At 49.9% G+C, this 10793-nt stretch overlaps 1 protein-coding gene across 1 annotated transcript in view; it reads left to right on the plus strand.

Annotated features, from left to right (window-relative positions):
* The window catches only part of C3 (complement C3), a 36511-nt gene extending 29893 nt beyond the window's left edge, over positions 1 to 6618 (plus strand). Inside the window, 12 exon segments of the mRNA XM_005890706.3 lie at positions 1126 to 1284; positions 1432 to 1491; positions 1614 to 1704; positions 1845 to 1896; positions 2445 to 2532; positions 2656 to 2742; positions 4475 to 4580; positions 5065 to 5154; positions 5335 to 5418; positions 5916 to 5999; positions 6197 to 6332; positions 6415 to 6618. Of these exon segments, the coding sequence (XP_005890768.2) occupies positions 1126 to 1284; positions 1432 to 1491; positions 1614 to 1704; positions 1845 to 1896; positions 2445 to 2532; positions 2656 to 2742; positions 4475 to 4580; positions 5065 to 5154; positions 5335 to 5418; positions 5916 to 5999; positions 6197 to 6332; positions 6415 to 6556 (1179 nt within the window). The 3' untranslated portion in view covers positions 6557 to 6618.
* Positions 6619 to 10793: the final 4175 nt, after the last annotated feature.

Raw genomic sequence — 10793 nt, forward strand, 5'->3', positions numbered from 1 at the left:
AGACTACATTCTGAATGCCCTGAGCTGTGTTTCAAGCCTCCTTTTCCCTCTTGGTGTCTATATCATGTTCTCAGGGCCCAGGTTCAAGTGTGAATCTCTCTTTCCCACTGTGGGTTCTAGACCGTGTTCCCAGTGCCCCATCTTACTCTGTCTCACTGGTGGGTTCTAGCTCATGTTCATTTCACCAGGCCCCCAGTGTTACCCTGTCTCATCAGTGGGTTCTAGACCAGGTTCTTAATGACTCTACAGCATTATCCAAGGGGCTTCCCTGGTGGCTCAGAGATGAAAGTATCTGCCTGAAATGCAGGAGACCTGGGTTAGATCCTTGGGTTGGGAAGATCCCCTGGAAAAGGGAATGGCAACCCACTCCAGTATTCTTGCTTGGAGAATTCCATGGACAGAGGAGCCTGGTGGGCTACAGTCCATAGGGTCACAAAGAGTTGGACACAACTGAGCAACTAACACCTCACACACCATTATCCAAGCCTCTGTCTCCCACTAGTGGGTTCTAGACCACATTCTAAGTTCCATCAGGCTCCCAGTGTTACCACATCTTATTGTGAGTTCTAGACCAGGTTTTTAGTTATTCTAGTCCCTGATGGGTTCTAGACTATGGGTTCAGTAACCTCAAACTCCAAGAAGCTCAGGCTCCAGTCTAACCGCTTTTCTTTCTGGTGGGTTCTCAATCACACTCTCAGTGTCACTTTGGGGTTCTAGATCAGATGCTCAGTGTTCCCAGATTCCAATTTCATTCTTTTATTTCATGAGTGGGTTCTAGACACATTCTCAGTGCCTCTACCAATGCTTGTCTTAGACTGTCTCCTCTGGATGTGTCTAGAGCACCTTCTCAGTGTGGCTGGACTTTCTGTCTTATGCCTGTACACTCTGGTGGATTCTAGCCATGTTCCCAGTGTCTCTAAGCTCTTGTCTGACCTGTCTCACTCAGAGTTCTAGGACATGTCCTCAGTATCCGACCAGCCCCTAATCATATTCTTACCCTCTCTGGTGGGTTCTAGGTCACTGCCTCAATGCCCCAGGTCTGATATGAGTCTCTTCATCGCTCAGTGGTTCTAACCACTTTCTCAGTAACCCAAATTCACCCCCTTTCTCTGTCATGGGTAACAGGCCACTTTCATGGTGTTCCAAGCCTTGGCCCAATACCAGAAGGATGTTCCTGATCACAAGGAGCTGAACCTGGATGTGTCCATCCAACTGCCCAGCCGCAACTCTGCGGTCAGGCATCGTATCCTCTGGGAATCTGCCAGCCTCCTGCGCTCAGAAGAGGTAAAGTCACCTGGCCACACCCTCATCACTTTCATCCTCCATGCCAGCCAGACTTTCTAGGAGGCAGGAGATAGAGTCGATGACAATCACCAATGGGGGAAGGCTTGGTTCCAAATACTCTCTCATCTCTCTCCCCACTCCTTGCAGACTAAGGAAAATGAGCGTTTCACAGTAAAAGCTGAAGGGAAAGGACAAGGCACCTTGTCGGTAAGGAATGGGAACCTACACCTTCTTGACCCACCACCTTCTCTAGGCCCCTCTGTTCCAGTATCCCCTTTCCTTCCCAAGTCAAATGGACTGACACCTCATCTCCCCTCCTACCTTACCAGGTAGTGACCGTGTACCATGCCAAGCTCAAAGGCAAAGTCTCCTGCAAAAAGTTCGACCTCCAGGTTTCCATACGCCCAGCCCCCGAAACAGGTAAAAGGAGTAGAGACCCTATCTGTTACCCTTCCCCCAACCCTGTTCTTATGTCTGCCTCCCTCCTGGATCAGAACCCAGGAACTACACTCCTCCTGCTTCCCCACCACCATCCATCCTTCTGTTTTCTGTGTTTCTAGTCAAGAAGCCTCAGGACGCCAAAGGTTCCATGATCCTTGACATCTGTACCAAGTAAGAGATGGTTCACTGGGATTCATCTTGGCCATCCCTCTGTCTCTAGCAAGACTTCTTAAAAATAATAACTGTGATGCTTAACACTTTCTGAGAGTATATTGTGCATCTAGTCTTGTGCTGAATACAGGACAAGAAGACCTCCCTTTGCATGGCAGTGTGAGATTAGCAACGTGGTCTTGATGTCAGAACATGGTGCTGGGGGATTGGTGACGTTGAATTAGACCATGGTAACAGAAACATACAAAGTGAGACGTGCCCATGTTCATTCCCAAGAACTGAGGCACAGAGAGGTTAAGTAACCCATCAGATGTTACAGAGAGCTGGGATTTGAACCCGGGCCAGTTGGGTTCCAGAACCTGAAAAATGAATCACCTTGATCATTATGTAGCTTTTCCTGTATTCCCCTTAGGAGAATGTTTCTTACATTTGAACCTCCCTCTGTGCTCCTATGTGGGAACTAGAGGCCTCAGTCTTTGATATGACCCCCTTGTCCGGGCACTGATCCCACCTTGGGGACCAACCCCCTCTCCCTCTGCCCCATGCAGGTACCTGGGAGACCAGGATGCCACTATGTCCATCCTGGATATATCTATGATGACAGGCTTCTCACCTGATGTTGAAGACCTCAAAACGGTATGAAGGCCTTGGGCTCAGGGGCTGGGATCCATGGGCAGGAGCCCAGGGTCTGGAAGAAGCTGGAGTGGCAGGGGGAATGGGGATGCAGGAGGGATTTTTACAAACCACATCCTTCCCCAGCTGAGCACTGGTGTCGACAGATACATCTCTAAGTATGAGATGAACAGAGACTCCAACAAGAACACACTCATCATCTACCTGGACAAGGTAAGGCTTCCATTGGGATCCTGAACCTCTGCCTGGCTGACCTTTCCTTCTCCACTGGCCTCGTGCCCAGGTGGGGCCAGGGAGACAAGGTCTGGACTGCTGGGTGTTGGAGGACAGGGGCATGTAAAACAAGGCCAACCCACCTTCTGTAAGCATTGCACCGTCTGACCACTCATGTCCCAACTGTATTTCTCACTTGTTCCCTCCAGCTTCTTCTCACCAGAGTCTTAACCACTGAGTGGAAAAAAAAACCCACTTGTGGTTTTAAAAAAGCAGTGCTTGATGGAGAGAAAGAGCTCCCCTTGTTCCCCAGCCCCTAGCATTTCTCTCTTCTCTTATTTTCTCCCCATTCTTCCCTTGTTCTGTTTATTCCCGTGTTCTATTTATTCAGTTATACGACAGAGCTGGGTCTTCACTGTGGTGCATGGGCTCTTGGCTGTGGCATGCCACAAGTACTGAACCCACATGCCATACCTGGAGAAGTCCACATGCCGATTTACAGTCCGACCAACAGTGCACAGCTTCCCAACATTTGTTCGTTGTGTTCTTTGTGATGATAGCTATTCCGGCATGTGTGGGTGCTATCTCATTGCAGGTTTTGGGGTTTTTTGTGTGTTTTTTTGGCTGAACTGGGTCTTCTTTGCTGCACATGGGCTTTGTCTAGTTGCGGCGAGTGGGGGCTACTCTTCATTGCAGTGCGCGGGCTTCTCATCGTGGTGGCTTCTCTTGATGCTAGAGTGTGGGCTCTAGGGCACAGGCTCGGTACACGGTCTAAGTTGCTCTGCGGCATGTGGAATCTTAGTTCCCCACCCAGGGATCAAACCAGAGTCTCTTGCATTGGCAGGTGGATTCTTGACCATGGAGAGACCTGGGAAGCCCCATATTGATACATACACATGTGTATATGTGATGACACATATATTTGGAGAAAAGTCATAGTAGAGAGAAAGAGAGCAAGGGCAGGGACTTCCCTGCTGGTCCAGTGGTTAAAAATCCACTTTCTTAAGAAGGAAAGGAAATAGCAACCCACTCCAGTATTCTTGCATGGGAAATCCCATGGACAGAAAAGAGCCTGGCGGGCTACAGTCCATGGGGTTGCAAACAGTTGGATGCCACTTAATGACTAAACAACGTCTCAGTACATATATGTGTATATCTGTCTCCTTCCTCCTTCCCTCACTCCCTTTCTCCCTCTTTTCTTTCTTTCTCTCTAATTTTTCCAATTTTATTGAGCCGTAATTGACGTATAACACTGTGTAGTTTTAATGTGCACAATGTAACGATTTTATATATTTATATACTGAGAAATAATTACCACAATAAGGTCAGTTACATCCACCTCCTACATAGTTATAATGTGTGTGTTGAGAACTTTTTTAAGATCTACTCTTAGCAACTTTCAAGTGTCTAATGCAGTCTTGTTAACCACAGAATGTTTTTAAGGACGTAAATAGCAGTCCTTGGCCAGAGCTCAATCACGTGGCCACAAGGAACTGAAACATGCTGAGAAGTGCAATCTAGCCTTAGTGGGGTGGGGTGGGGGTGGGGTAATGGATTTGATGAACTGCTTATTAATCTTTTGTCAAAGATTCCTGCCCACTGCCCCTGCCCCGCCCCTGGCATCTTCCCCACCTAGATCCCTCAGCTTCTCCACCACTTTCCAACCCCCAGGACCCCATGCTGGACTTCCTCCAATGTTGGCCCTGACACTGACCAACCTCCTTCTTCCCAGGTCTCACACACAGTGGAGGACTGTCTGTCCTTCAAAGTTCACCAGTACTTTAATGTCGGACTTATACAGCCTGGGGCAGTCAAGGTGTACTCCTATTACAACCTGGGTGAGCAGCCATCCTAGGACCTGGGATCTGGGAGTTAGACTCTAGGGGTCTTGGGGATCTGAGGGTTAAGAGTTTGGGGGTCCCCAGGTCTTGGAGTTAGGAGCCTGGGGTCCCCAGGTGTGGGAGTTAGGGGTCTGGGAGTTAGGGATCTGGGGGTTAAGGGTCTGGGGGCCTCAGGGATCTGAGAGCTAGGAGTCTGGGGATCCCGGAAATCTGAGGGTTAGGAGTCTGGTGGTCCCTGGGTCTGGGAGTTAGGGATCTGGGGGTCCCCAGGTCTGGGAGTTAAGGGCCTGGGGGTCTCTGGATCTGAGAGTTAGGGGTCTGGGGATCCCCAGGTCTGGGAGTTAGGAGTCTGGGTGTCCCAGGGCTGGGGACCTGGCATCTGGAGGTCTGACCGACTGGAGTTGGATAACTGAGCCTCCAGGTGTGGTGTCTGGGGCGGAGGCCCTAGCCCTCTGACCCCTCCCCATCACCTCTGCTGCAGATGAAACTTGTATCCGCTTCTACCACCCGGATAAAGAGGACGGAATGCTGAGCAAACTCTGCCACAAAGATACCTGCCGCTGTGCAGAGGGTAAGTGCTCAGGCGCCAGGAGGGTGGCCACACCCACTGGACCCCGGCTCCCTTGGGGTGGGGGGTTGACCCAAGAGGGCTGGACCAGGGTACCGGCGTACCCCTGGGTAGTGGGTGCCCTGAACAGGAAGTGGGTCTTAGACCGTGTCCCCCCCGCCCCGCCCCCCACCCTCCCCTCAGAGAACTGCTTCATGCACCACACGGAGAAGGAGGTCACTCTGGAGGACCGGCTGGACAAGGCTTGCGAGCCGGGCGTGGACTATGGTGAGTGGGGCGCTGGGCGAGAGGCGGGAAAAGGTGCATGCATGCGTGCTTGTGTGTGAGCGGCAGTGTGAAGGCGGGTGTGGTCCTGGCTGTGTGTGGTGACTGTGGTTGTGGGTGACTGGTGTATGTGTGTGTGTGTTGTAAGGGGCTCTGATTACACAGGGAGACATGGTCATGAGTGGGGTGGTTTTGTGGGTGTGTGTGTGTGACAGGTGGTTGGGAATGGATGTGGTTGTGCGTACCGCCATGTTGTGGGGAACCTGTGGGTCACGGTGGATAGGAGTCACTATCATCGTGTCTCCGACGGTGGTTGTGGAGGGCTCTGATTGTGTGCATGGCTGTGAGTGTAGCCTGGCGTGATATACTGCAGTGAGGGGGGTGGCTAGCAGGGACATGAGCATGCCTGGCTGTGATCATCGCTTGGGAGGAGCCAGGTGAGGGCGCCCCACAGAGAGCCTTGCCCAGGACGCCCCGCTGTCTTCCCCACCCCTCAACAGTGTACAAGACCAGACTTATCCAGAAGAAGCTGGAAGATGACTTTGACGAGTACATCATGGTGATCGAGAACATCATCAAATCGGGTTAGCCCTGTGTCTACTGTCTTTCTACCTCCCCCTTCCCCCAGCCCCTCCCCTTCTCCTCCCCCAACTCAGCTTCCCTTGCCCTCCCCACTCTCCCCCTCTCCCTCCCCCAGTTCAGCTTCCCTTCCCCTCCCTCCCCATACCCAGTCCCTCCCCTCCCCCTCCCCCAGTTCAGCTTCCCTTTCCCTCCGCTCCAGGCTCCGACGAGGTGCAGGTTAAACAGGAGCGCAAATTCATCAGCCACATCAAGTGCAGGGAAGCCCTTAAACTGAAGGAGGGGGCACACTATCTCGTGTGGGGCGTGTCCTCTGACCTGTGGGGCGAGAAACCCAAGTGAGTTCCCACCCCAGTGCCTTCCAGAGGCCGCCTCCTCCCACCCTCCGCACCCCCTCCTGACCCGTCTGTCTTCCCTCAGGATCAGCTACATCATCGGGAAGGACACCTGGGTGGAGCTGTGGCCCGAGGCTGAAGAATGTCAAGATGAGGAGAACCAGAAACAGTGCGAGGACCTGGCCAACTTCACAGAGAACATGGTCGTCTTTGGCTGCCCCAACTGATCCCACACACATACACCCTCTCATACACACTGTCCACGCAATAAAGCTTCACTTCTGTTCCACATGTCTCCTGAAGTCTGGAGGTCTTTGAGAGGGGGACAGAGGCAGCTTCGACCCCCGCCCCTCCGCCCCCCACTGCCTCACTTGCCACTCAGCTCCATCCTACAGGAACCTGACCTGATTCCCACTTCATTACCTCCTGCAGTTCACCTTCACATTCACCGGCTTCCTCATCTCCAGTGCCCGTGCCTGCCTCACCTGTTCCTAGCCGGAAGTGCGTATGCCTCTTCCAGAGGCGGCCTCCGGAAGGCACGGGGTGGGAACTCACTTGGGTTTCTCGCCCCACAGGTCAGAGGACATGCCCCACACGAGGTAGTGTGCCCACTCCTTAAGGCGGATTCTTCACCATCTGAGCCACCAGGGAAGCCCAAGAGTAGTGGAATGGGTAGTCTATCCCTTCTCTAGGGGAAACTTTTGACCCAGGAATCCAACCAGGGTCTCCTGCACTGCAGGTAGATTCTTTACCAGTTGAGCTTCCCTGATCGGGGATTGAACCCTGCATTGGGAACATGGAGTCTTAGCCACTGGACCACCAGGGAAGTCCCTCTTCGTGTTTTCTTACCAGCATCCTTGCCTACATCCTCACCTGGGTATTTCCCTGGCTTCTTGCTTGCACCTCCCCCTGCGTCTCTACCTGTGTCTTCAGCATCAGAACCCTCCAGTCCTTCTCTGCCTTCTCACCCTCATGCCCGCCTGTATCCTGAGCTCCCATCCTCACCTGCTGGGACCTTCATCGCATTTGCCCTCCTTCTCAGCTCACTTTCACTCCATTTCCAGTCTCACCTGCACCCCGTGTGCCGGCCTCTAGACTCACCCTCCTGGTCACCATTTTGTAGATGGGCCTGAGCAGACTGGTGGGATTGTGTGAGGCGGCTGGGCCGGGAGGGGGCAGTCACAGGCAGGTCAGGGTGATGTTTCCGCCTGGAGCCTGAGGGACCAAGTCAGAGATCTGACTCATCAGCCAGCGATTGAGGAGGCAGTGCAGGGGCTCTTGTGGTCACAGCCTCATCAGAAACACATAGTGAGGCAGCAGCCACAGAGGGTGAGGCCACTGGCTGCCCAAGGGCCCTAAGTGCCTATCCACCTGTGGCCCCTTGAGGATGGTTGAAGGTGAGATCCAGGCTCCAGCTCTGGGTGAGACCATCACAGGAAAACACCTCTGAACCTGGAAGTCACCCCTGCACAACCCCCTTCCCCTAAGACCTCAGGTTCTGGAATTCCCCACCCCCTTAACTCCAGGAATGTGAGGGGAAATTGACTCACAGCCCATCCCTACTCCCTCCAGTCCCTGATTGCCAGAGGCTCCTGTCAAGGGGACACTCAAAAATCCTCCTTACTCACTAGGTGTCCCAGCTGACGTCTACCAGCCACTCCCCTCCCCATCACTCTCCTTCTTGGACAGTTTCTCATTTCTTTTCACATTCATTTCTCCTTCCTTCTGGCTTGGAATTCAAGTTCCTCGTTTCTTTAATGCATTGGGTGGTTTTTTGTTGTTGTTGTTTGATTTTTTTTTTTTTTCCAGCATCTATGGTTCGAGGCTGTGAACATATGGTTTGAGGATCTCACATTTCTAAAGATAGCATGGAGTTGATTTCAGACAGTGAGGGTGTCCAAATAAGAAAGGAGAACAGGGCAATGTGAAAAGCCTGCCTGTGATGGAACCACCTTCAAAGTCATTTAGATTGAGGGGTGGTTCAGTTTACATGTCAATTTTTGCTAGGCTATGGTGACCAGTTGTTGGGTTAAACACCAGTCTAAATGTTGCTATGAAGGTTTTTTTTTCCCCTTGAATTTTTTTTTTACTTTTTTTGAAAACTGGGCAGAATGCTAAATATCCACCTTTACAATAAACAAATACAGTAACGGTAACTCACACTGAAACAAACCATATTGGAGAAGGAAATAGCAACCCACTCCAGTATTTGTGTCAAAAAATCCTATGGACAGAGGAGCCTGGCAGGCTACAGTCCAAAGGGTCACATAGGGTCGGACAAGACTGAGCAACTGAGCACGCACGGGGCTGATTCGTGTTGCTGTATGGCAGAAATCAACAGAACGTCGTGAATCAATTATCCTCTAGTTAAAAATAATTTAAAGAAACATATTTCTGATAGCCATTATTTTTCTGTTTGGGACTGTTTTCAAGGTTTCTTTTGTTAATATTTATATATTTATTTGGGTGTGCCAAGACTTCAGTTGCAGCATGTGGAATCTAGGTCCCTAACCAGGGATGGGCCCCAAGGCCCCTGCGCTGGGAGTGCAGAGTCTTAGCCACTAGACTACCAGGGAAATCCCTGTTTTCAAGGTTTTTTGTCTCAAAAACATGAATGTCCCAATCCAAAGGCTCAGAATAGGCCATCTTTTAAACAAAGAGGCAATGATTGACAAAAGGCTATGAATACAACATGTAAATAGTTGATACAGACCTAATAGGATTTGTCAAAATCAGTCACATCTAGTAACACACCTGAAGTGTTCTTGTATAAAATACCATGTGAAGAAAAGAAGACTTTATCAATGTCTAAAAAAAGTGGGTTTGTTTATAGACAATCTGACAAGTTATCATAAGAAGTGTTTCCTGAGACTTCCCTGGCAGTCCAGTGGTTAAGACTCTGTGCTCTCAGTGTAGGAGGCACAGGTTTGATCCCTGATTAAGGAACTAAGATTCCACACGCCGCACAGCATGGCCAAAAAAAAAAAAAATTGTTTCCTGAGACATAAGTTAACGCAACATTATTCTTGAACCCTTTCAGTTCGACTTCCCACTCCATAAAATTGCTGAGGATCTGAAACTGAGAAAGTATATTTGAGTACAAACAGCTTGTGAAACTTAATACATTTTTAAACTTTTTTAAATTAATTTTTTAATTGGAGGAAAGTTGCTTTACAATGTGGTGTTGGTTTCTGCCATGTGTGCTTTAGTGCTCAGTCATGTCCTACTCTTGTGACCCCATGACTGTAGCCCGCAGGACTCCTCTGTCCATGTGGATTCTCCAAGCAGTAATACTGGAGTGGGTTGTCATGCTATCGTCCAAGAGATTTTCTCAACGCAGGGACTGAACCCAGGTCTCCTGCATTGCAGGCGGATTCTTTACCATCTGAGCCACCAGAGAAGCTCTGTTTCTGCTACACAACAAAGCAAAATTGGCCATAATTATGCATATATCCCCTCCTTCTTGAGCCTCCCTCCTCTTGCCCCATCCCTCCCCTCTAGGTCCACAGAGCACCAAGCTGGGCTCCCTGTATTATACAGCAACTTCTCACCAGCTATCTGTTTTACACATGTAGCATATATATATATATATATATATATATATATATATATATATATATATATATATGTCAATGCCTCTTTCTCCATTCATCCTATTCTCTCCTTCCCTCCCTCTGTCCACAAGTCATTTTTTTTTCTTTTTTGCATTATCAGCAGGTCTTACTGAACTACCAACCAACTTGCCCATTCCATATGCATTTCAGATGGGTGAGGCTTCTCTGTATAGGAGCCAATATTGTCTTTGATCCTATGCTCAAGGTTGTCTAACAGAACAGTTTTCTCCCCATTTTGCAGTACTTTAGCCTTCCTATTAGCAAAAGAGGTGACCAGCCCCATAGACCAAAGAGACTACAGTCACAGGATGGGGAGTTCCTCTTACTTTTTGTTTTTTGACCGAGCTGCATGGCATATGGGAGGGAGCTTAGTTTCCAGACAGGGATTGAACCCATGCCCCCTGCATTGGAAGTGCAGAGTCTTAACCACTGTACCACCAGGGAAGTCCCTCCTCCTCTTACAATTTTTTATTTTGATGTTTGGAATTCTTTTGTTGTTGTTTGAGTTTTTGGTTTGTTTTCTTGCTTGTTTGGGGTTCTTTTTGTTTCTTTGTTGGTTTTTAATTGAAATAAGAGCTTCCCAGGTGGCGCTAGTGGTAAAGAATCTGCCTGCCAATGCAGGCAACACAAGAGATGTGGGTTCAGTCCCTGGGTGGGGAAGACCCCCTGAAGGAGGAAATGGCTACCCACTCCAGTATTCTTCCCTAGTGAGGAGTCCCATGGACTGAGGAGCCTGGCAGATTACAGCCTGTGGGGTTGAAAAGAGTGGGACACGACTGAGTGACTGAACACTACTACTGCTACTAAAGTTGACTTACAGTGTTGTGTTCGGATGTTTGGGACTCTTGAT

The sequence above is a fragment of the Bos mutus genome, chromosome 7, assembly GCF_027580195.1.
Source record: "Bos mutus isolate GX-2022 chromosome 7, NWIPB_WYAK_1.1, whole genome shotgun sequence".
NCBI classification, from domain to species: Eukaryota; Metazoa; Chordata; class Mammalia; order Artiodactyla; family Bovidae; genus Bos; species Bos mutus.